At 40.9% G+C, this 25,211-nt stretch overlaps 9 protein-coding genes across 9 annotated transcripts; 3 read left to right on the top strand and 6 right to left on the bottom strand. All coding sequences in view use genetic code 12, as the record gives it.

Moving 5' to 3' along the window:
* Positions 1-641: 641 nt before the first annotated feature.
* On the bottom strand, positions 642-1,466 carry PICST_59845 (predicted protein; the record flags this gene model as incomplete). Its single annotated transcript, XM_001384907.1, has 1 exon — positions 642-1,466. A coding segment is annotated over one exon (825 nt), but the record flags the coding sequence as incomplete, so codon positions are not given.
* A 1,419-nt stretch (positions 1,467-2,885) lies between these two features.
* PICST_32361 (predicted protein) lies at positions 2,886-4,583 on the bottom strand (the record flags this gene model as incomplete). Its single annotated transcript, XM_001384906.1, has 1 exon — positions 2,886-4,583. One exon carries the CDS (start codon positions 4,581-4,583, stop codon positions 2,886-2,888), a length of 1,698 nt encoding a protein of 565 aa, XP_001384943.2.
* Positions 4,584-5,301: 718 nt separating this feature from the next.
* On the bottom strand, positions 5,302-6,066 carry PICST_60430 (predicted protein; the record flags this gene model as incomplete). Its single annotated transcript, XM_001384905.1, has 1 exon — positions 5,302-6,066. The coding sequence occupies one exon, from the start codon at positions 6,064-6,066 to the stop codon at positions 5,302-5,304; it is 765 nt and encodes a 254-aa protein (XP_001384942.1).
* A 1,705-nt stretch (positions 6,067-7,771) lies between these two features.
* FAO2 (long chain fatty acid oxidase) lies at positions 7,772-9,865 on the top strand (the record flags this gene model as incomplete). Its single annotated transcript, XM_001385218.1, has 1 exon — positions 7,772-9,865. The coding sequence occupies one exon, from the start codon at positions 7,772-7,774 to the stop codon at positions 9,863-9,865; it is 2,094 nt and encodes a 697-aa protein (XP_001385255.2).
* Positions 9,866-10,261: 396 nt separating this feature from the next.
* On the bottom strand, positions 10,262-11,055 carry CYC1 (cytochrome c). The gene has a single exon (XM_001384904.1). The coding sequence runs from the start codon at positions 10,840-10,842 to the stop codon at positions 10,510-10,512; it is 333 nt and encodes a 110-aa protein (XP_001384941.1). The 5' UTR covers positions 10,843-11,055; the 3' UTR covers positions 10,262-10,509.
* Positions 11,056-11,617: 562 nt separating this feature from the next.
* On the bottom strand, positions 11,618-13,525 carry PICST_47344 (cell cycle control protein; the record flags this gene model as incomplete). Its single annotated transcript, XM_001384903.1, has 2 exons — positions 11,618-11,732; positions 11,856-13,525. Coding segments are annotated over 2 exons (1,785 nt in total), but the record flags the coding sequence as incomplete, so codon positions are not given.
* Positions 13,526-13,970: 445 nt separating this feature from the next.
* On the top strand, positions 13,971-17,089 carry PICST_72260 (predicted protein). The gene has a single exon (XM_001385217.1). The coding sequence runs from the start codon at positions 14,055-14,057 to the stop codon at positions 16,785-16,787; it is 2,733 nt and encodes a 910-aa protein (XP_001385254.2). The 5' UTR covers positions 13,971-14,054; the 3' UTR covers positions 16,788-17,089.
* A 325-nt stretch (positions 17,090-17,414) lies between these two features.
* PICST_46142 (predicted protein) lies at positions 17,415-17,894 on the top strand (the record flags this gene model as incomplete). Its single annotated transcript, XM_001385216.1, has 1 exon — positions 17,415-17,894. A coding segment is annotated over one exon (480 nt), but the record flags the coding sequence as incomplete, so codon positions are not given.
* Positions 17,895-17,909: 15 nt separating this feature from the next.
* UBP15 (Ubiquitin carboxyl-terminal hydrolase) lies at positions 17,910-22,416 on the bottom strand. Its single transcript, XM_001384902.1, has one exon. The coding sequence runs from the start codon at positions 22,006-22,008 to the stop codon at positions 18,040-18,042; it is 3,969 nt and encodes a 1,322-aa protein (XP_001384939.2). The 5' UTR covers positions 22,009-22,416; the 3' UTR covers positions 17,910-18,039.
* Between the last annotated feature and the right edge of the window lie 2,795 nt (positions 22,417-25,211).

The raw sequence follows: 25,211 nt of genomic DNA, 5'->3' as shown, positions 1-25,211 counted from the left end.
TTGTAATTAACCTTAGTTCCTTTAAATTATCTCCCACAAATTTTAAGTTTGTGAAATCGAAAATTGTTTTTGTACTATTTCAAAATTTAAAAAATAGCTGCAAAATGTTGCAACCCTCTGCGGAGTGCATATCTACATAATTCCCCATTTAGGTATAAGAAGAGAATGGCTACATTGTCATTCCAATCTCTTACCGATCAATCGTGTGACCCAAGGTCTATTTTTATAAATACTATATCTAATTATGTGTTTAAAAAGAACTTTACGAGTTTTGTGATTATTTTAGAAGTGAAATGAGGGTATTTGTTTTCGTCGGCAATGAAGTTTTATCTTCATTGGGCAATCATTCTTGAGACTTCAAAGAAGATTTGACTGACCGAAGCGTTGTCAATCAATACCTTCTTAACTTGACCCGCTCCAATGTCGTTATTGCAGAAGTTTTCAGCATCTGGAGCATAAGTTCCAGCCTTAAAAACGTTGAAGTATTTGTTGAAAATGGCTTCACTATACGAAAATGGGCTATCTACGTAGCCACCAGTATTTCCATCCTGCAAGAAGTAGTAAATATAAGCAGCATTTCTGATAGCTTCTTGGGCGAAACTAACAAAAGCCCCACCTTGCTGAGCAGTTGCCGAGCTGGGTAATTTAAGAATATCTGCAATACCAGCAAACAATAGGTGAGAGTACTTCATTTGGTTATTCCAGTAACCGTTGCTACCGTAGAATGCACCAGACCCACCGGCCGCTGCATTACCTAATGTAACTGCAGTATCCAAAAAGCTACTCTCTCCAGTAAATTTGTTCAAATATGCAAGTGTAGATAAGACTGATCCCACTGTATAAGTCAATTTCCCTTGGTTGACGTCACCTGAAGGAAGGGAAATACCATCAAAGAACAAATGATCATTGGGGTCTTGCAAGTTAGTGTACAACCAGTTTAAGCAATGTTGAGCAAAGTCAAGCAAATTGGAGTCCGGGGCAACCTCATACAATTTCACAGCAGCCAATGCAGCTTCTGACGTGGAAATTGAAGCGATATAATCACCATCTTTGTTCCATTGTATCCCACCGATATTCAGATTCCACTGCGATCTGATTAAGTCCATCGTTCTTTGCGCGATACTTAAGTAGTCACCGTTATTGGTAGCTTTATAAGCATCGACGAAGACCCACAAGATCTGGGCATTGTCGTCTACATAGATGTCGTCATCCTTTGCAGTTGAAGCGGAAAACCAGCCGTCGCCTCTTCTGTATTGTAAGAGGTTTTGAGCCACATCATTCAATCTTTCAGTATTTCCACTATTAGTGAAAGCGGTTCCAGCGACAGCTACATCCCAAACCAGTGGGTATGCAAAAGTTGAACCTGGACATGAGGCATCGTTCAAAGACAAACTGTGCTGGCCACTGTTCCAAAAGAGATTCCAAGTGGCGTCTGTGGAAGCTTCAAATGCTGAGTAGGCGTTGAACCCTTGGACAACTACCACGGGTGCTGAAATTGAGATCTGGATCAAACATAAGCAAAGAAAAAGGAGCCTCGCACTCATTTTGACCGATCTCTATGCAAAGGAGAGACTTTTAAAGGAAAGTATTGACTTAAGGAGAGGTGTAGAGGTGTGAGTTATCAAATCGACAATAAAATGTCTAAGGAATACCATGTTCTTTTATACTTTTCGGTACACCGTGTACCCATACTCCAGAATCAAAGTGAAACCCCAACCACGACTTGTGCAAATCATGGAACCAGAGAGCTGCATAACCAGGAGCTACCAAGAAAATGCTGAAAAAATTAGAAGAAAGTTTCACCTACTCGAACCCGATTGGCTGTCATATGTCTGTGGTTATTATGTTACTATGGGGTGTGCAAGACAAGTTAGAAATAAGAAGCATGGGTGCCTTAACTAAGACAAAGAAAGGTGGAAAGGAGCCTCGGGAATTCACACACAGGTAAATTTCCATAGTAACGAAATCTGAGCTAATGAATCAGAAAGCTAGACTGTTCAGAGCTCGTTTGGGAAATGATTGTAAACGTTTACGAGTATTGTGAAAAGCACGAATGTGAAATCGCGGAAATTACTGGCTTGGAACTAACATTCTCGGTAGTCGTTGTACAATGTAACCGGGACTTGCATGAACATACTTCCACCAACTGGCGACCACTTAGGTTGTGGATATGAAGTATTAAGTTGGCAGGGAGATGCAAGGAAGGAGTTGAAAATAATAGTCCTGAAGTCAGGAAGGCAGAAAATTTCGTTATTGTGAAATTTATTTTTTCGCAACTGGGAATTAAACTTAACCTTAAATCAAATCAATTAGCTCGAAAAGGGAAAATGTGTTCCAAATCATGGGCATCTTTCGCGATCTGGTCATCAAATTTGGTAGCGCCGCATATTGAATACGTACTTGTAACCAACTGGTCCTCAGGGTTGCATCACTTAATGAAACTGCAGAAATATTTGTGGCTAGAATTTCGTTGCAGATAGAGCCACTAAACTTCGCTAATGGCGACGTTCGTGCCCGTGGGAGTGTGCCAAATCGGTCTTTCGTAGCTCTGTCTCCGTATTTTTCATTATTTACGAAAGTATTATGAAAGTACGAAACCACTATGAGGGTCCTTAGGTAGAACGTAGCTTGTAGATAGAATCCAGAAAGCAAGTTGACAAAACGTAGCTTATTTCACGATCTGTGAAATTGACATCGGGGCCGTACAAGGTAGAACGATCAACGCTTATCTTACAGGGCCCTGGATTTAGATGATCACACATGAAATTAGACTGGACTTCTTTGTATCTGCAAGTTTCTGATATTTTCGTATGAAAGCCAGGGTTTGATTCCATGCTGTAGCAGATGCATTTGGATAATGTAATTGTATATTTACTGTATGCTAACTAGATCTTGTGGGTGATGTAGAACACCAAGTATGCGTTTGTATTGGTTACCTCCTCTTGCGAAACCATCGAGACAACGCTGTCATCGAATTTGAACCACTGGCCATTGCCATCTTTGGTGAGTACTATGTAGTGGCCCGTATTCACCGAGCCGATGTGGCACACCAAGGCGAAGAGCTCGAAGATTTTGTCTTCATCAATTTGCTCTGAATCGTGGGGATCATGACCTATAGAATACCTAGTCATGTTTAAATAGAGAGGAATCTTTATAGGAGTTTCGATTTTGGACGAAGTGTCGTTCAACGAATTATGCTTGAATCGCTTCAACTGGATGGATAGAACAGGCGGAAGCGACTTGACACTCAACGACTTGATAGCCTTGGTCTTGTCACCACACGATTGACAGGTGTACATAACATCTAACTTCTCATCGCTGGTGAAGAGGTCGAGGCAGTCGTACAAATCTATCTGGCTTCCAGGATGGTTCAGCTTCAAGTGATTGATTTCGAGCGACAAGTCTACCATCGGGTCGATAGTCTTGGTCACAGATTCGCACGAGAGGCATCTTATAGAGCTTTGTAGTTCTCCTGAGAATGTAGAGTGTGTAATGCAATTGCAGTCTGAAGTTGACATTGGACTTAAACCAGTGTTGGATCTGATCCTTTCGTAGTCTGAGTGGAACTCGTTCAAGATAAACTGCCAGAACTCGTGGGCATCTTGTTCTTGGAATCCGGCCAACGACTTTTTCTTGTACCACGCTGTGGTCAAGAGGTTCGTCATTCCAAAGCCTTCAATGCTGTTAGAGGTGTAGAAGAGCTGAAATATGTTATCGATGCTACATGTTATGCATGCGTTATTTTCGTCGAGAGTCGAACCCTGTGCCATGCTCTTTTCGCAGTTGAAGTAATGCAAGTCGTTGTTAAAAAAATGGTTTTTGATGATGGGGTTGTGGATGAAGGTCTGGAGGATGGAACTCATGAAACAAGTGGCACCCAAGTTGACAAAGCCCTTCAACCCGTCTACGCCCAAGCGGCTGGGGTCTGAGTAGTGAGCATCTACATCACTATAATCAAATTCTTCATCTACCTCGCTTTTAATTAGATCGCTGTAGTCTGTAGCACTCAACAACACCTCCTGTCTGACTTTATCTAGAGCAGGATGGTTGACATAGGTTCCGCACGGAAAACAGTAAAGCAAGCCCGAGTGGCTGTCGATAGCGAAGACATGTTGGGTGAGCTTATAGTGGGTGTAAGCATGGTTGTGGACGTCATTGAAACAGCCCACATGCGGGCACTGCAAACAGGTAAAATTGTGGTGGAAGTTGTTGAGCGAACAGTCTGTGCACCGCAAGGATGAGGATTTTCGTACTAACAAACGATGGTGCGACACTACAGAGCCATCCTTCTTCGCGGTGTAGATAAGGTCATTATCGATTGGCCGAGAGATGTTGACAGCTTGTCTGTATGTGATGAGGGCCGTCTCTCGGGCTGATGATTCTAACACGGACTTGAGGTGGGAGCAGGCTGCGATGGTGGAGTAGTTGTCTTGTGGTCGCAACCTATGCTGGGATTCCCTTTCATAGTCTAATTCAGAAGTACCATTTTTACCATGGCCGTTGGAAGAAACACTTCCATTCGAGGTTCCAGCGGCATTCGGCACGGACTTTCCTCCAGGAACGGTTTTTCTGGATGTAGACATCTGGTAGAGTTTAGGATCAAGAGGGTAGGACCTGTGAAGCAGAAGGAATCACAGTAAAATGCAAGACTCAAAAACTTGCTAATAGGCAACGCTATTGGGAATGGAATGGCACACAGCCCTGGGGCCGGTGAAGACAGATACAATGAAGAGGCACCGAGACAACCTGGGCACACGGCGACGGGGTGGAAATAGATTGCAAAAAGAATGAAGTTAGGGTCAGGTGTGAAAAATTTGGATATGACTATAGATGTGAGAGTTGTGGGAGTCGCAGCGAGATCAAACTTAGAGAAATAGTGAGAAATAGCGGAGACATGTCTAAAGTAGTGTGAGCCTAGAGAAAAATAGCGACAAAAAAGTGTTCGGTAGCGAGCGGTGAAGAGAAAAGATGAGCTGGCGGACGAGAGAAAATGCTAATTCAAGGGTCAGTTTTTCTGCTTCCAAAAGATTTATGGATCTACAAACAAACGAATTCACCAACAGGACTCATAATAGGGGAGTCTTTCCTCTTGTTGAAGCTCTAATTTAACAATTTTTTCCTAAAACTTGAGGACTTCAGTTTTTGGAGCACGTCATTGATCTCTCGCCCTAGATGTGAAATTCTCACTTCATCCCCACTAATTCTCTCGCTAAGTCGCAAACTACTTGAACTACACATCCACCGCAACCGCCACTAATTTCCAAAACCAAGTCTCCTATAATATTGTCTATATATACATACTTAGTCGTAGAAATCATCGTCGTCGTCGTCATTGTCAAACTCTTGTCGACCCCTAATTGACTTCTTCGTGAAACGCATCCGTCTCTCGTCTTCCAAGTCTTCGTCCTGCTGGTTTATATCGAGTCTCTTGTCATTGACATCTACAGCATCTACGTCTACCAACACACGCTCAATGTCCTTCAACTTAGCGTCGTTGCCTCCCAATTGAGTCAACGTGATATACTGTTTAATCACATTGGTCTTGTGATATATAATAAATGTAGGACAGTTGGATTCGGGATAATTCTCAATACATCTGGTAGCTTCAATATCACAGATTTTGATCTCTGGAAACTTACGAGCAACAGTACTTAACAAAGTCGACAATAATCTGCTCTGTAATGCCGATTGCAATGACATATGCACCAATACGAACGAATCATTGGAAGCTTTTGTCACTTCATCTTCGTATTCGTTCTTTGCGATAGGATATACAGAGCCAAACTTCTTTTTCTCTGCCAACTTCTGTAACTCAGCCATTCTCTTATTTTTGTAGAAATTCAAGAATTCCTCGTCTTCTTCATCTTCGAGGCCATCGAGCTCATCCAAGTCCTTGGATTCGAGTCTGTTTTCATGCTGTTTTCTTACAGCTTCTTCGAGCGCAGCCTCCAATTCTGCAGTCGGAGAAGGAGGTCTTTCCGGTATTATTCCATGACTTCTCAAAATATCGTTCCACTCGGTGTCCTCGGTAGGATCCACCTCTACTTGAACTTTCATGTTATTCATCTTGGGTATTGCAAGTTGTAGCCCCAAATGAATTTCCAGAACTTTTCAGAATTGATTTATGATCGAAGAATGGCAAAGAAAGAAGTTGATTTTTCAATAAAAGCACGTGACCGTGTTAAAGATGGCTGTTAAACCCTTTGTTTTGCCCTTTTTTTGCATTCACAACAGCTTCATTAAAGAGTGCTATAATGTGTAGTACATAGCTGAAATGAGAACACACATGGCTGTTCGATTAGGCTGTAGTGTATCCACATTTGAAAAACACTGATAGAGAATCTTTTTGCTATTATCTTCTTGCTATTAGAAGTTGTCTGGGTGCAAAAAAATATATTCTTCTATAATTATATGAAATTTAACATATATTTCAAAAATATAGAGAAGTTCAACTGTCAAAAACAAACAAAGCAGTACCCTGTTCAAACTTCATACTAAGCCAATTGCAGCTAAGTAGTAAATTAACCTCCTGTCTGAATCGTGTGAAATCACCTTATGCCTGTTCTTGAAACTTGTTGCATGTTTCCAAGCCAGGAAATCAAACTAAATATCAGCCAATTTGTCTTGACAAAGAAACTTACAATAAAACAATGATCTTATCCAGATCCAGCAAGGGATAGTCTGGTTGATTTCATATTTACCTACGTTTCCAGAGCTTTCTACATTGCGAGTCAGTCAATTCAATAGAAGATTCTTCTGAGACGCAAAATACAATATTCACATTTGCTATCAGTTATGATCCAGCTGTGTCACATTATCATTGGATGTCCACATCTGCTAACCCTTGTATGTATACGCTTTCTTCCCCGATCTTATCTTATTGCACGTCGTGCATTTCACCTAGTTCAGTACCCCTTTCTCTTTGTTCGCATTTCCGATTTGTGGAGAATGCAAGAATGCAACTTCCTCGAAGTAACTTTTTCAGTAGAAACAAGAAATAGACATGGTTTCTGTTGGTGTCATTCAGAGCATAGTCGTCACTTTACTTATATTGTTGATATATTTATACAACTTGATAGCTCACGACTTCGAATTGTAATGGCATATGCTCAAAGTAAGTAGATTTCAGTATACGAATATTATTCAATGCGCAGCTGAAAATACGTTTCCCCAGATTATTCGTAAATCTCCAACAGTCAACCATCACCAGATATCAACGGCTCAGCTCCAATCAAAGAAGCCACAGGGCCCTAGAACGTATATGCTGCCCTTTCTAGCCAAGAAGTATCTGAGGAATTATACCCATAGCAACGTAGAAAACGTTTATTTCACTCAACTTAGATTTGAACTTGTAAGCCACCGGATATATCTGTAGACACAGTGACTGTGAGGACGGAAATATAAAAGACATAAGCTACAGTTATTCGCTCCATCCCATACCTCCAGCCCATACCTCCAGCTCCAGCCTAGCTCCAGAAATTTGTTTCCTGGGAATTGTAGAGTTGGGCTTCCCCATACTTCCCCCTCTTTGGGCATGTGAATAATTGTGCGGGGCTATATATACATGTGCATTTGTCTATATATCAAAGTTGGCATCAACCATATTTGCAGTTCAAAGTTACGACAGTAGACTCTTGCTATTTGTATCGTTACTTCTGACGTTTCTTCTATCTACTCTTTGGTCATTTCTGTCCATTTGATAGTTAATTGAGTTACAATCGTACATTGTTGAACTAGCTTTCTAAAATTTTCAGCTTTTAAGTTTTTCACTATGATCCCAGACGTCGCAACTGATTACCATGTCGAGGTGATGGTCTTGTTGAGTGACGCTATTATTCACGAGACCAGAGCTGATGTCATCAAGCCGTTCTTGCGTGCCGATTTCCCTGAAGAAAAGCTCGACGAATACTTGAGGTATGGACGTCCTTCTGAGAACCCTGCTTTCAAGCAAGGTTTGAAAGATGTCGTTAATAGGAGTCCCACCAGCACAGCCCAACAGTTTGTTATCTTGACCAACGTGTTGGACTCCCGTATCTTATCACCTTTGTTGACTGGAACAACCAAGTTGATCAGAGAAATGACTCTTGAAGAGAGGGAAGCTTTGATCAAATCGTGGAGAGATTCTTTCATTTTGGCCAAGAGAAAGTTATACAGATCAGTGCATGCATTGACCATTTCTTGTTTTGTTCGATTTTCAAGCGAATTGCACCACTTGGCCGTAGATTTCCCTGAAAGAGAAGTAAGCGAGTCTCTTAACGACGGGCTCGTAGGCGATACTTTCAAGTACTCCATCTTGGACAGACCACTGGTACAGGACTGGGTCTTGGAAGATATCGACGTAGTAATCATTGGTTCTGGTAGCGGAGCCGGTGTCGTTGCCCACACTCTTGCTTCTGAAGGCTACAAATCGTTGGTTCTCGAAAAGGGTAAGTATTACTCTAACGACGAATTGTCCTTCAACGATGACGAAGGATACAAAAACTTGTATGAAAATGGAGGTACGGTTGTATCCTCCAACACGCAGATCACGGTGTTGGCTGGCTCTACTTTCGGAGGTGGTTCGACAGTCAACTGGTCTGCATGTTTGAAGACCACATTCAAGGTGAGAAAGGAATGGTACGACGAGTTCGGAATCGACTGGATTGCAACTGAAGACTATGACAACTGTATGGACTACGTGTTCGACAAAATGGGAGCTTCTGTAGACGGCATTGAACATTCATTGGCCAATCAGGTTGTTATTGATGGTGCTGAGAAGTGTGGCTATAAACATAAGACTATCCACCAAAACACCGGCAACCAAAAACATGACTGTGGACTCTGTTATAAGGGGTGTAAGTCTGGTATCAAACAGGGATCTGCGAACTGCTGGTTCCGTGATGCTGCTAACAAAGGCACGCAATTCTTGGATCAGGTCGTCGTATTGAAGTTATTGCATAGAAATGGCAAGGCCGTGGGAGTCTTGTGTGAAGACAAGGTTACCGGCAAGAAGTTCAAGATCAGTGGAGCCAAGAAGTATGTAGTCAGTGGTGGATCTTTAAACACTCCTGTTATTTTGCAAAACTCAGGATTCAAAAACAAACACATCGGGTCCAACTTGAAGTTGCATCCCGTGACAGCTATGCTTGGAGATTTTGGCAGGGATGTCAAGAGTGACCCCTTCATCAAACCCATCATGACTTCTGTCTGTACAGAGCGTGACGATTTGGATGGCAAAGCTCATGGCGCTAAAGTAGAGACTTTGTTGGCTACACCTTACATAGAGTCTATTTTCTACCCTTGGAACGGCAGTGATGGCCTTAGACAAGACTTGTTGAGATACCAACTGATTGCTCCTATGTTGATTATCACCCGTGATAAGTCAAGCGGTACCGTCAGAGCCGATCCGAAGAAACCCGGATCTATCATTATCGACTACGAAGTTAATGTCTTTGATCGTAATGCTCTCTTGCAGACTTCTTTGATAGCGGCAGATTTGTTATATATAGAAGGAGCCAAAGAAATTATTGGTCCTCAGTTCAAGTCTCCAAGGTTCAAGTCTGATAAGCCAAAGGAGCAGAGGACGCTTCAGGACAAGGACTATGTCGCGTGGAGAAAGAAGTTCGAATCTATTCCATTCGACTTCTATGCTACAGCCTACGGTAGTGCCCATCAGATGAGTACATGTCGTATTTCTGGTAAGGGACCTAGTCAGGGAGCTTTAGACCAGCATGGTCGTCTCTACGAATGCAAGAACGTCTATGTTGCAGATGCCTCCGTTATGCCTACAGCCAGTGGTGTCAATCCCATGGTGACTACGATGGCTTTTGCCAGACACATTGCTTTGGACATTGTGAAGGACTTGAAACAAACCTCCAAGCTTTAGTTCTGTTATTATTTATAGTTTATGTAGTTCATTTGGGTAAAGCCTTCTGAAACTTTTTGGATGATAAAGCTTTCTATGTAGTTAAGAATTTGGACGTTTAGCGACGGTATTTGGCAATAAGAGAGTCACCGTAGAGGCATGTACATATCGGACTTGCGGTTGCAACTCCGAGTTTGACGGAGTGCATCTTTCTGCAAAGCGCAGTGAAAAATTCTTAAAATTCCACACATACTTACACTCCAGCAAGAATGATAGCCCTGGTGATCCATGTAGGCTGCCAACATCAGGACATAGTTGAAGTCAATGGGAAATAAATGATACTTAGGCTATCTCTACAAACTTTATGATGCCTAGTTTATATCAAATTCTATCTTACTCTACGCAATTGCAGTTACTAGTAAACATAATAAATATGAATGTATTGAATGATGTTGTATGTACAGACAGTAAGAAATGACCATAGGAAATACAAGCCGACTGTTTCGCCGAGTCTCCAGACTCAACCAGATTGAAGCTCATTGGCATTACAAGAAATAAATCTATAGCAGAACAGGTGCATTGAACGAAAAGGCATGATTTTGACTAGTGGTTTCGTTACCGAGATATTGGGCGAGCACTTTCGTTCACTCTATGCTGGAAGCCGCTTACTTGGTGGCGGAAGCCAAGTAGGTGACCAAGTCGTTTCTGTCCTTAGGCTTCTTCAAACCACCGAAAGCCATCTTGGTACCTGGGATGTACTTCTTTGGGTTTTCCAAGTAGTCAGACATGGTCTGTTCGGACCATTCGACACCCTTCTTCTTGTTGGCGTCAGTGTAAGAGTAACCAACGGCTTGACCGGACTTTCTGCCCATGATACCGTGCAAGTTAGGACCAACCTTGTGAGGACCACCTTCTTCAACGGTGTGACATTGCAAACATCTGGTCTTGAACAAGGTGGCACCCTTCTTTTCGGAACCCTTTTCGAATGGAGCTGGCATTTTTGTGTGTAGTGAAGTTAATTGGCTAGCAGAGGAAAACTGAAAAGAAAACAAGCTTCTGCCAGAAATTCGGCAACTCCTCTTCCTTTTATATCAGACTGAAAAATTCAGCCAATAATGCCATAATTGCTAACCAATGAGCTCTCATTGGATGGAGTGTGTGCAGGTGCAGACAACCTGCAAAAATCTCCGTCATGACATCAATCCGGTGCACAATAGGCTGTAGAGGCAAGCCGTGGAGTGGGAGGAATTTGGAGCAGAGAAAAGTGACTCGATTTTCGCTGTAAAGCCAAAGAAAAACTATGGAAATGTCCATATGTGTCTCTTCAATAGTTCAAGAATTTTTCCGTCGTTTTTCCAGAGCAAAAACCACTTTTTGTTTAGCCTCTATTTTTATTCATTTCACATTTAAGTATGGAATATTGACTCTCTCTGATGCTAACTATGAGCGCAGAAATTAAATGAACGTGTCACGTGCATTTTGCCGTACATTTCAGTGCGCGGTTTTGGTTCCGGATCGACCCGTTTTGTTCCTTCCATCCTAACCTGCAAAAGATAATGAGGTCGATGAGTTGATGATTCAATTTCTGTATTTTTGTGGCTTTTAGCAGTGAGTCTTCACGATATTTCCGAGCCTCTCACGTGAAAATCTCCAAATCACCAAAGCCCGTCTTCACCATATTAGTTACAATGAGTTTCTACAAATCCCATGGACAGGCCTTTGTCTTTCGTGTCTATTCGTTACAGTTGCTATCATGTATAGAGAGAATTAGGTTCAGTATTTGTTCCGTTTGTAAGGGACATGAGACAGCTCCCTCGAGTTGGCTCTTTTGGTCTGATAACGGTTTTTGGATGGAGTTCGTGACCGCGAGTGATTTCTGGCATCGGGGCTGGGAGATCTGGAGTATGAGATGCTTCTGGAGCCGCTGCGAGAGCGGGATCTAGAGTAGCTACGGGACCTTGACGGAGACCGCGAATAGCTGCGAGAACGAGATGGTGAACGAGATCTGGACCGAGATCTCGAGTAGCTTCTACTTCTAGAGCTTCTGGAATTTCTAGAGTTGCTTCTACTTCTGGAGTAGCTTCTTGAATAGCTTCTTGAGTAGCTTCCGCTTCTTGAATAGCTGCGTGATTCACTACGTGATCTCATCGCCCTAGATTTGGATCTTCCTCTTTCTTCCTCAACAGCCGGCGGAGGAGGAAGATCCTTTAAGATGTCTCTCATATCTTCAGTTAGCACTCCTAGTCCAATGGCTGTAAAGTAGTTTATTGAAAAACGGAGATGTTCAGCATCTTTCCATGTCACGTCCACAACAGGAAAGATGCCTGTAATTTTGTCTCTTATGTAGTCGTCATTAATAAGTCGTTCCTTGAGTTCATTGGTACCCAACTCTTCGATCATTTCTTGAAAAATGAACTTTAGCATGATTCTACTAGCGGCATTGGTGGATTCTTCAGTAAGCTTAATATCATTCCATGCTTGATCTATAGCTAACTTGTCTGAAGCGAACAAATGGCCAAAGAACTTACCTATATTTCTCAAGGCATTCGTTTCAAACAGATTTATCGTCTCGTAGTATTTCTTGAACAATTGTACAAAGATGGACTGCCAGGTTTTATTTCTAGAACAGAGTTTCTCTCCTATAACCCCAAAGAACTTGGAGTAAGTTTTTTCCTGTGAACAACACTTCACAATCATGTCAGCAAGAATTTCGTTCGTATTGAGCTTATCGGAGTTCGACTTTGAGAACGAAAGCTTCAAGAGCTTATGCACTGCTTCGTCTGAAGAAAGCGAAGACATCACTGTTAAATATACTGTTTTCTGGTATTGTAGTAGTTCAGATTGGGTCATGTCTTCAATGTCTAATTTCACGACTTCTGATTCTTTTTCCTCTTCCTTCAGTTCCTCTTCCTCTTTTTTGTCATCAAGAATCTCTTTTCGTATCTCATCGTATTCTTTCTCGTTGTCATCGTACTCTTCATCTACTGTAAAGATATTAAGTTCGTTTCGCGAATGTATCTCCTCTCCAAGCTCTATTATATGGGTCTCCTTATCTTCATTTTCCACCAAATCTAACTTCTTTTCTACAATCTGATACTGTTTGAAGTTTGTTTTGCGTATTTGAAAAAGGTCCTGGATCGCTTCACGGCTCTTCTCGTTAATGTTCCTATTGTCATGTAAAATGTCTCTCAACCGAGAGTAAATCATATTGTTCGCCACCGCTGAGTTTATACTTAAATACTTTCCAACTACCATCAAGCAGTTTATGGCTATGTCTATGTCGTCGTCGGTAGGACTCTCCAAGAGCAATTGCACAATCTGGAGAATCAAGATTTCACTAACCACCTGTTGGTTGATCAAATAGCAAATGAATAGTGCCGAACCAAGAGAATATTGCTTATTGTTGGCCCTATAGTATTTTCTGAATTGAAGCACTAATCGTTGGACAAGAAGCTCGCCAATTTCGGGTATCTTCAGGTTTAGCACTGCAATAATACTCGAATATACTGCTACATATCGATCATCAACAGCCTTCATCACTTCTCTTACAACAATGCCTTGTCCTCGGATAAGATTCACCTGGAACAACTCCTTGATAACTTCTTTGATATTGTTTCTATCTGCTCGGAAAATTTGGCTGTGGATTGTGGATTTAAGAATCTTCCATTGCTCTCTCTGAAATTCTACATTGGTTTCTTTGGAGTGAGAATCTGGAGGTGGAACTACTTTGTCTTTCAGAGCTCTGTTTGTATCCATTGTTGAGCCAGAAGAATTCCCGCCTTCCGCTATTTCCATATCTAATATGAGCAGTCTAACTTAATCTCAGGTCAAAATATATCTCTTGTATTAGTCTTTCTGGGTTAGATGAGTGTATCATTTTGGAACTTTACATTTTGCGAAGTCTCCGAAAAATCATTTTGAAAAATCGCAACCTTCTCATCGAATTTCTGGGGCATCTAAAATATTCAAGTATTGAAAATTAATTTTGCACCTATTAGTACCTTCCCTACAAACTCGGAAACTTGCCATGCTACGAGCCTCGGGCATCTTGGACTCGACTAGAGCCTCTCAGAGGTTGTTGGTTCGAAACTATGCCCTGCAAAATAACCGCGTGGCGTTGCAACCAAATAGACAACAACCTTCCACAACTTCCAAGTCTCATCTACAGACAAAGTTGAACTACTTCATCGAAACGGGTCAAATTCTTAAAATGTCTCCTCTGCAATTTGATAGAAAGAAGAGTTTATCACGAACACGAGCTTCTTTGAAAATGGGACATAACTATTCTTTGCAGAAGGCACTCTTGATCCTCAAGCTGAAGTATGACTCCAAGGCATTCCAGAAACCAGATGGCTCAATATTGGATATCCACAAACTCAAGCCTCTGGACTTGAAACCGGACTCCGAAAAGGCATTGATCATATTCAAAAATTTGATCAATATGAAGACTTTAGCCAAAATATCACCAGATAAGCGTCTATTGTACACTTTGCTAGGCACTAACGACCAACAGTTCAAAGACCCTTTCCTTGTCACGTCAGATATCTTAAAATTGTTGGAAAGAGACAACAACATTGATCGTGCCGTCTATCTTGCTAAGCTTGTAGATCCAAAAGATGCAGTTGTAGGCATGAATGCTATTCTCCAGTGGTTGTTGGAAAGAGGTGATGTTCAAGGAGCTTTTAAAAACTACAATGATCGTAAGAAATGGAACATCCCGGTCAATTCACAGACTTATGTGATCCTCTTTGATGGGTTGGCCAAATCTCACATGTGGGGAGATGTCTCTGACCAACTTTGCGACAAGGTGGTGGACATCTTTGATCGCTATAGAAGCCAATACACTAAAGACGAGACTCTGATAAATAACCATGCGGCAAGGAAAGAATTCATTGCAAAGAGATGTTCGATACAACACTTCAATGCCTGCTTGAGTCTTCTTGTGAAGAACTTTAAACAAGATCAGGAAAAGGCATGGACTTTCTTCGACAAGATTATCCCTGACCCCAAGTCAAAATTGCCAGTGTTGGTTGCAGATATCCAGACCTTCACGATCCTCTTAGATGGAGTTAAACGATTTTCAATTGATAAAAGTGAAGAAATCAAAAACAACAAACAAATGCCAGTTAATGAAAAGACTCTCAGACTCTTGGAAATACAGGGGAAATTAGTATCTACAGCTGAAGCAATTTTGGACAAAGTGTTGAAGGAAGCCACGCCTCCCGTTCCACCAACAAGAGAAGAAGTTGAAAGTAACACACAAATATTAGATGACTATAGAGCAAAGTCTAGACGGAGATTGATAAATATCGATCCATCTTTTGTCTCTGTGTTCGTTTCCTGTTTCATTAGCAGCCATTTCGGAACAGGCCATGACATTAAGCTGGGTTCACATTACATGTACGTCCAAAAGGGTATGGAATATTTACGATTATGGTGTCCAGAGATTGACAACTTGTGCAATTTTGTTTCTAAAATTGACACAGAATCTAAGCCTATTACACCACTGAAATCACTCAAATACCACACAGATCTTAGATTGAAGAGTGCCATTGATAAACTTGCCTTAGAAAGCTCAAATGTTCTCATAGATGAAGCATCTGCAACTGATGTACTTCCAGAAAACATAACCTCTGTTCAGCCCTTGCAAAAGTCTATCATAAATCCAGAGGTCGTCTTCCCTCCTCCACCATCTTCTAAAAATAAGACAAGAGCTATCTTCAGCGATAAGAAAAAGCCATTGGTTGACTTTACTCGTGTTCCAATTGAAGACATAAAACTCCTAGAATTGCATAGAGCCTATGAAACTTCAAGAGGAAAGTTTGGTAGAAAGCTTTCTCATGATCAGTTGCTGATACTTAGAAGGGAGAGAGCAGGAGTCAATAAGTTCTTGATTTCCAATGTGTTGGATGGCTTACTTAAACTTGGAAGAAAAGAAGAATTTTATTTGTCAATATGGTTTATCTTGTCCAAGTGGGGTGGAATTGAATTTCAAGCTGAAGATATTTTGAGAATCAAGACGGAAGGACTTCGGAGAGGTCTATTGAGAGAACCTAACGTAGCACATATTGACTCTCTAAAGCAATGCGAAACTGAACAGAAGCACAAAGAGGATATTGTTGACATCATGTCGGTCGAAAATTTGATTTTCAAACTTAGTGAGCAGTTCAAGACTAAGGGACAGACTGCAAGCCATGTAATCGTTGACATTTTTTCATCTTTGGCTAACTACAGCACAAACTCTTTTTTCTCGTTGAAACCAAGAATTAAAACAGCAGATGTTATCTTTTCTACTTTGATCAAAGATTTACATTATTACAATGACTACAACTACAATATACTGGTACTAGAAAAGAAAGAAAAGAACATTCCAAACAATACACCTCGTAAATCTATCACAAATGGTCAGTTGGAGTTCTTCTTGGAAGACTTGAATAGGTTCTTAGAATCTTTGATAACAGCGGAAGGGCGTTTGCACCCGCATTCTCCTTCCAAATATTTGCTTCCTAATGTCTACTTAGACTCATACAACAAGATCATTGATAGAATTTATAGAAGCACATGGATCGATACTTCTGAGGAACAAACATTAAATCATCACAAGCAGATTGTTAGATCTGGAATTTTGCTCTTCCGTCCTCAAAGCTTGATCGATCCTAGAGAGAACCTTCAGTTTGCAACCCCAATCATCAAATCAATGGAAATTGTATACAATAACTTGAAGGATAAACAAGGACTATCTACTGAAGATGTCATCGTGATGACGAACTTGAAGAGAATATTCCAGTTAGATATCGAGGGTCAAGCCGGAATCGACAAGTACAATAATCTAGCAAAGAAGATTCAAAGAGCCTTGCAAATTGATACGAAACAAAAGAACAAAGTAACTATCATTTCAAAAGCAGTTGCAGAAGAGGAAAATGAAAGCAAATTACCAGCTTGATCTACCTGATTTTCATTGTTTATCTTCCATCAGCTTCTATCTGCATATTCTAATATTGTGGATGCAAAATTGCCCTAGGCTTGATTAGCCTTGTTGCAAATTCCTGTACATACGTAATTGCCCCTCCACAATCAGACTAGAACTTTTCTGTACATAATTCGAAGTCGTTTAGATTTCTTCTCCAGTGTATCATATCAACCCTAATATAGAATGGCATACCCGGTTATAGTAATATCAGATCCTCATAAATATGACTATAGTACTTTTGTAAACGAAGTGTTTTCAACAAAGGTCTCTTTTGGACTTTCAAGAATAGATCTCGTCATAGTTAAGAACATTGAGAATAGTGAAGACTTGAATAGTATTCTTTCTAAATACTATTATGTCGCTCGTAAAGCGGCCACTTCAGTGGGTTACGACTACTCCCTTGAAATCAATATCATATTCAACAAGTTTGATAACCAAAAAATAAATTCTCGAACCATTTTCAGAAACTGGGGTACTATCTTCAAGCTAGAAGAAGAAACACTACAATCGATACCAGGTCACCCCTTCGTAGTCAATATTAAGGGACCTAAAATTGCAATTGATACAAAACACTCAAACAACAATTCAAGAAAAATACAGCAATTCAACGTTGCAGCCGTAGGAGGAACATTTGATCACATTCACGATGGCCACAAGATTCTTTTGTCTGTAGCACTTTTCTTAGCTGGTAAGAAACTCATTGTTGGAGTAACTGGGGCTGCCATGCTTGTAAAGAAGAAGTTTGCTGAAGTTCTTGAAAGTTATTCTGTAAGACAGCAAAGTGTAGTCAGCTTCCTCACGCTTGTATCTATCGACGACTCCGTTCTGTATGAGATATACGAGATCAATGATATCTGTGGTCCTACTGGATTTGTCCGCGATATCGACGCCTTGGTAGTAAGCTATGAGTCAATCAAAGGAGGCGAGTTTGTAAATAACTATAGGAAAGAAAGGGGATTCCTGACACTTGACGTTAGTGTCATCAAAGTGATTGGAGAAGACGAAGTCTCTAGCGACAATAACTGGGCTGGAAAGCTAAGTTCAACTGATATCAGAGAGAAGGAGTCAAAATTACTATAGTCCCGGATGGCACTTCATGTACTATAACATATATTGCTATTGAAAAAGACAAACAATGAAAGAATGATAAAGCTCTAGCTATATAGCAAATGTAGAACAACGACGCTGAACGCCATGAATAGCCTTGTGTGCAATTGTGGATTTCTCAGTTAATTGAAATCCCTTTGTCGGATTGACCTTGACGACGTGGTGACCGATCGGGGTGGTCCAATCCAAATGAGATAGAAGTGTGTGCCTTTCCAATCTCGTCAAATAAAATAAAGTCATCATCCTCGTTGTCAATATAAGCTCCTTTGTCGTGGCTATCAGACAAAGAAAATCTTATCTTTTCAAAAGCTTGGATTCCTAAACCCAATTTCCTCCTTAATCTCTCCTTTGTCTGGGAGAATTTCTCTTTTGGATAGATAGCTAAGATGAACGGAATACCATGATGATAACCAATGCTCTTGTAGAAGTGGAACGCAGGAATCATGTTCATATCTTTGCTTAACTCCTTGGAAAGTTGATACTCTTCCTTAAGGAACTCGTTATCAAACTCGTTCAAGTCAACAGGATCGTTCACGAATCGTTTAAACATATCGTGGTTAGTCAAGATCTCGACTTCTGCAGGGAAAATACCAGCATACAAGTCAATTCCATCCTGTAGTTGCTCAATTGGATTGTCAAATCTGATCAATGCCTGATAGCTGTGGTTACTTCCAGCCCAAAGCAATATGTGCTTTAAATCTTTCTTAGGAACATTTACCTTGTGCAATAACTTATTGATCAAGTCCAAGACTAAGCCGTTTCTAGGTACTAACAATTCAAAGACCTGATATTGCAAAAGGCTGCTCAACCAATGAATTTTAACTGATTTCAAGTTCTCGTAGTCCTTCAACTTAATATTTAAAATTTCATATTCAAATGTAACAACTTGGTTAATAGGAACTGTCTTCGGAAAGAACAGGGATAACTGATGGATTGACTTTAATGGGTATCTCTGCATTTGATTGTTAAGAACAAAAATCCTTAAATACTGCGGGTCGACATCTGCTTCTAATTTTCTAGCAATTTCCTCAGCAAGGTCCTGGTAAGAATAACTTGTAGAAATCCACAATTCGAAAGATTTGCTAATTTGCTTAGCAGCCTCTATTTCCTTTGTCGTGATTTCGTCATCAGAATTTTTGGTGATGTCCTCTGCTTCTCCTGAAATTTTTAACTCTTCGTTTTCGTCGGCTACGAAGTCACTATCTTCTTCATCGATGTCGGCCTTGAATGGTTTAACAACAATGTGCATCCTTGTGAGAATAAATTTATAGTAATCTCTAACATCTTCAAATTTCTTGCCACTAGCAAGTTCGCTTGAGTTATGAGGCTGAACTGTAATAATATCACCGTTGCTCAACTCCTGCTTCTCAAATGTCAAACTTCTATCAAGTTTATCAATCTTGCTTGGTGATAACTCTTCAAACATGTCTAATTGATAATTGGGATCAAAATCCAATAATTCGTTTATAGGCTTGATTATCGAACTAATTGGCTCAACCTTAGAAACAACGATGTGACTCAATCCTCTAAGCTCCTGAGAAATAGGATCAAAATATTTCACGAAAATCAAAATATGGTTCGAGTAGTCGAATATGTTATGGAATTTGAAAGAGTCGAGCTGCTTCGTTCCCACTTCTTTCAACTTATTGAACACAGTACTAAATTGGAACTCAGATGGATCAATAGGACCAGTAGATGGTACCGATTGCACAATATTCCTTATATCTTTATTCAACTCTTCTACGTAAAAGACCATTTCATCATGTTTTCTGTTGAAAGCCTTAAAATAAACGGAATTGATCGTGGCATCCTTGAGTTCATCGGCAACTTCGGTGTCAGTCCTATTAGTATTATTCTTTCTGTGGCATGTCGCTATCAATCTGAAGAACAACTGCTTATCGTCAAGAACTTCATCATCGTCATCCTCCTCAAAGTACTTCAAGTGCTTCCCAACCAACTGATTTAATGATAGGAAACGGTCATCCTTCTTCACCTTGAAGACCAATGGTTCTGCTGGAGTTCCAAGGAGGTTCTCGTCATAGAATTTTGGAACTCTTGGATCCAATGCTAGATCGAAACCTGTGTACTCGTTAATGGTGGATGTGGTTATGAATTTAACGTTGGTATAATATAGAGCTTCTTGCTTCAATCTCTCCAACCTTTCACGTTCTTCGGATTCATGCTTGATTTGGCGTGGAATATGTTCAGGAATTACAGCGTTGAGGTTTTCTTCGTCGCTCGGAAGTACACTATCCAACTCCGATTCACGGTAATAAACCAACATATAAGCCGAAGTTACTCTTCTTACCAAATTTTCCTGTTGCTCAAGACGAGACATTTTTGAAAACTCTTCTGAAGTGACTTCATTCGCACCAAAGTTCTCCTTGAATACTTGGCTATGTGTAACTTTCCATACCTTGTCGTCGTCGAATCGTAACCAAGTCTCTCCCTTTGCATGAGGCTTGATCATAGCATAATAATGACCATTGGAAATACTTCCTTGATGCACTAAAACACCATGCAATTTATAGTTCCAGTTCTGGTTTCTGACCTCTTCAGGTAAGTCTTCATCCAAGTAAGGTTTTAAGTCTATCTTGTCCGGAAATTCATAAAAATCGTCAATCTTCACCAAGTCATCCACCATGAAATCATATTCGAATCTTTTCAATTGCAAATGCAAAACTGGAGGGAAGGATTCGAAAACGACTCCCTTCTTTGCATCCTGATAACCATATTCATCGCCTGCTTGATACTTGTTCTCGCCCTCTAGCATTTCAATTTCAATATAGTTCTTGAATGATTGTTGTAAGTTGGCAAATCCCTTGACATTCAACTGGATATCCCAAAAGTCCTCGACTCTTGAGGACTCGTATGGAACATGGACACATTTAATATACGATTTCATCTTGCCGACAAAGATGTCATTCAACGAGTTTTCAATCTTGGAACCCTTCATGGCTGTCTCTAACTTGTCCATCAAAATACGATTCAACTCCTGAACATCATGCTGGGTAAAAGCATCAGAAGAGTCCCATCCAAACGACTTAGTCAATTCCAAGGTACCTACGGGCTCCTTTGAAGACAGTAGCAAATAGAAAATCCTCTGCAATGATAGTGCCACGGACTGCTTGGAGTTCGAGGCGGTATTTGTGGGGATCTGGTACACGAGTTTCCTGAAGTTGAGAGTTGTGAAGTAACTCTGCAACAACGAATTCAAATAGCACGTAGCTCCCTGGTTGTTCAAACCTACAAAACCTGACGATTTCTTCGAGTCGTAATCTATAAAAGAGTGCCACAACACTCCCGTTGACGAATCATCAATGATTTTCACGTATCCGGTGATATTCAATTGGTTGTTTTCCAAAATGGCATGGGGCTGGTTGCCGATTCTGCTATTGTTTGCTGAAGTCAACTGTTTCCCGTCTATCAATGACGAAAAACCCCAATCTGTCTCGTTCTTGTTGAATCTATGACTAGAACCACTGGGAATGTGACTATGAGGATAGACTGGGTTCCAGATGTCGAGTCCAAACTGGGCACATACATACCAGTCATCACTGATAGCACCATTTTCGTCAGGAATAGGGTGTGGTTCCATATAAATGGATATGGCGTTGTCTCTGCCGTTGCCTCTGGGAAACAACAAGATGTTCCACTCAAAGTCTCCACATTTGAATCGAGGAGACCTCACCTTCTCTTCCTTTAACCCGTGCCAGTCCTTGATCTCCCACACGTAATGAGCTTCGTCTTTGACCGGATAATCGACAATAGGCTTCATTAAGCGAGCAGCATTGGCTGCAAAATCGTCAGCAGGTGGAATGCCATTGATGCTCTTCTTCGCAGCACTATCTTTGTGTGCGATACTGTCGATGTGGTCGTTTTCATCATCGTCCTCATCTACGTCGTAGTCGATGTCGCCATCTAAATCATCATCCTCATCGTTGGAAATTTCGACAATGTCGTTTTCCTTCCTACGTCCGTTGGCCTGTCCATCGTCAATAGCCTCGTAGTCACTATCCAAGTCGATGATATCATTATTGGCGGCCCGCTTCTGGGGTGTAACACCGTTACCGGCATTGGCATCCATGGCAGCGTTTGGTCGAAACTATGGATGATGGTGTGATAAATGGGAAAGGTCCAAATATAGCGTCAAGATTCAGGATCAACAAAATTAAAATCTAAGAATGCCAGTAGCAATAATTACAATTGAATCTTGCTATCAATTGTGATTACCAAGTTTGATATTGATACCAATGCTATCTGCCTCAATAATGTAGAGAGGCGTATGCCAATTGATCAACTAGCAGCTATGTTTGCTACTATCTATACGCTCAATCTCACTAGTTGAAATGCGTGGGGGGCGCGATCCGATCAGACTGATTCAAATGTTGATTCTGTCACAGATGGCCGCAAAATTAAACAGCTGGTTACTCGAAGACGTATCACGTGTACAGAATCAAGTCCAGAAAGTCCAATGCGTTTGATGTCTGCTTGACGATGGTGATTTGCGGAAAGAGAGTTGAAATACAAATTGATTAATAACAAAAGTGAAATGTACCCGATCCGTTTACTATGGTAATGGAGTGCATATTGTTTTTATCACGTGATATTGTCAAAGAACAAACTCGTGACTGACTAAGGAATAGTTTGACAACTGGTCTGGATTGGCTAGTGGAGTTTGACAGTGTTTGGTGGATCATTTTGGCAAACCTGAAGGCTGAAAATCGATTAGCAGAAGCCGTTGTTTCCGGGAGCGGCTGAATTGGACAGTAGTCTTTATTAACTATGGTTCCTAATGTGACGTACTACGTACTGCAGGAAGCGATTTCATCATTGCGCAGCGGATGACTTTATGGTAGCGCAGCAAGATAGGGGAGATATCTTGCTGCTAGGATATTCTTGTGCTTTGCTCTGAAATTTATATATTGAAGTTGAAATGTCATAAGGGGATTTGTTTGTTTTAATAAGAATAGTGCCGAATGTTTGGATTGAATTTTTTTCAATTTTTCTGAAAGTGAAATAATCAACTACTCTTAGTTCTATCAATATTTTGTCGAATTGCATAAAAACTACATCAGATTCAAATTTGTACAGAAAAAACATAGTTGATCATATAGTTGATCATAATACATTATCTTATACTAGCGACTCCACTAGCGTTTCTACATTGAGTGGTCTTATCAGATTTGCGCTGTTCCATATCTAAGTTTTGCAATCATAATTGATATAATTCTACCTACTTTCAGGTGGTAGCGCACAGGAAAGAGAACATACACATGCAGGGAGTACCAAATTGAATTATACCATGTGAAGAAATCTACTTTATGTCTAATTCAAATTATTATATAGGTACGATCGTTTTTCTCAACAGAGTAGCCGTGCACTAGATCTCTAATCTGGTGTCTAAAGAATAGTCACTGTCCTGTTTTGAAACCAAAAAGAATTGTGAGTGGATGCAAACTGACGTACAGATGCGCTGCAAGCGGATACCAACGAGATCGGAGACATGTTCAACAAACTCTGGTATTTACCGTGATAAAGTAATTACCGAGATCTGCCAAATCACTCTGTAAGAGATGGGTCGTATAAAGTAGAAACTAGTTGAGGTACATAAAGGTACAACAATGTGAACTGAACACATTTACTGTTATAGCCTTGCATCACAGAGCACTGCTATACCTTATTGTACCTGGCATTGTTCCAAAATGTATAGTATTGTAGAATTAGATCCAAGATTACGGCATTATTCGAGATGAAATTAAGAAATGGAATAGCCAATTTAGAGAAGCAATCTAGAGCAGAGACCAGAGTTCGTAAGTGTAGCAGCCAAGACCCAGCAATTTCACCAAAGAGCGTAAACACTGATGGTTGTCTGGCAGTGTTTGAGTAAAATCTCGTATTCAGAGAAGGATCCACCGTTGAGAAATAAACGAGATTAGCCCACTGCGGCATGATCTCTAGGTTCAGTTGACTACGATTCACAAGCCGTGAGCCTCACTAATTCGGCCAGGAATCATTTTCAATGGACACATTTTCTAGGGATATTATTGAGCGAAATTACAGGAGGAAAATATCCTGGCACACATCCTCGATTGTAATGAGCTTTCCATATAGGGTAGATAGGAGGCATAAAGACAATATGCAACCAATTTAGATTTTTGGTTATGACACAGCAGTGAAAAATTGAGAAATTTGCTGAGAATCTGTTTCCACAGGGTCTAAATTTGGGCAGTTCGCGGCAGCTGATGGGGTGGAGAGCCAGCAAGCAACCATGAGGCATACAAACCAAGGAGACTCTATGCTGTCGCCAGCGCAGAGATTGGCTGTTAGCCGATTATAGTAAAAGCTGAGAACATACTGAGATCAAACTGAGTTCTTAGATGTGTTCATCGTCTGGTGAAAATTTGGCTCTGGTACAAAAGCCGATGGTTAAGGAGGTGCATATGCCGCGATTACTGAAGCAACCGTTTCCATTGATAACAAGTTAGGAGCAGGACTGAAGTCTAGACCACAGCCAAATTCCATCTGACACTGCATACGGTGTACCAAATGGGCAAAGAAGTGAGAGAAAACAGACCGCAGAAAGAGAGTTTAGTTCCTCCAGCGGGAGGAACCCTGCGGCTATTGGATGGTGCCCTGCTAGATTGAGGAATTTTATTCAGCGACGACCATAAGATCTGTGGGAGTGCCATGGCCGCAGAGCAAGGTTTGAGTATTATGTACTGGAGTTAATGTGGGATGTATGTAATTGTGGAAAGTCGCGAAGGTTACGTCATAGCCTAGTGGTATCCAGTGTTACGAGCTCTATCATACCAATCTGACGTGGATAAGCCTTCTATTGACATGCCGTTACTACGTGGTGACCGTGACTGGCAGCACATGATAGGCTTAACCAACAGATTCGCGAAAACTCGAGAGAACTCCATGCAGCAAATTGCTGCTGACGATCAGAGAAAGGAGGGATCGGCTGCTAAGGGGGATCGTGGGTGGGTCAACAATATGTGGGACAAAGAGTAAGGTTTGCTTAACTTCCGCTAAGCAAAGCTAAGTAAAGCTAAGCAAAAGGACCGACCACTAGAGAGGCCAGAGCCAAGCCTTAGAGCTGAAAGAGTGTATAAAATTGAGAATGTAGCAGAGTCTCCGTGCACAGTAGTTGGCAATGAGGCAGAAAATTAATCACCTATTGGTCGTTAGTGGAGCCGATGAGCCAATAAAGTGAGATAATAAGGTAGAAGAGAAATAGTCAGTAAATGTATAGTGAAATTCATACTAAACTTGCAATAGAGATCT

Source organism: Scheffersomyces stipitis, chromosome 5, assembly GCF_000209165.1.
Source record: "Scheffersomyces stipitis CBS 6054 chromosome 5, complete sequence".
NCBI classification, from domain to species: Eukaryota; Fungi; Ascomycota; class Pichiomycetes; order Serinales; family Debaryomycetaceae; genus Scheffersomyces; species Scheffersomyces stipitis.
The sequence above is the reverse complement of the archived record's forward strand: the minus strand, read 5'-3'. Positions and strand labels throughout refer to the sequence as shown.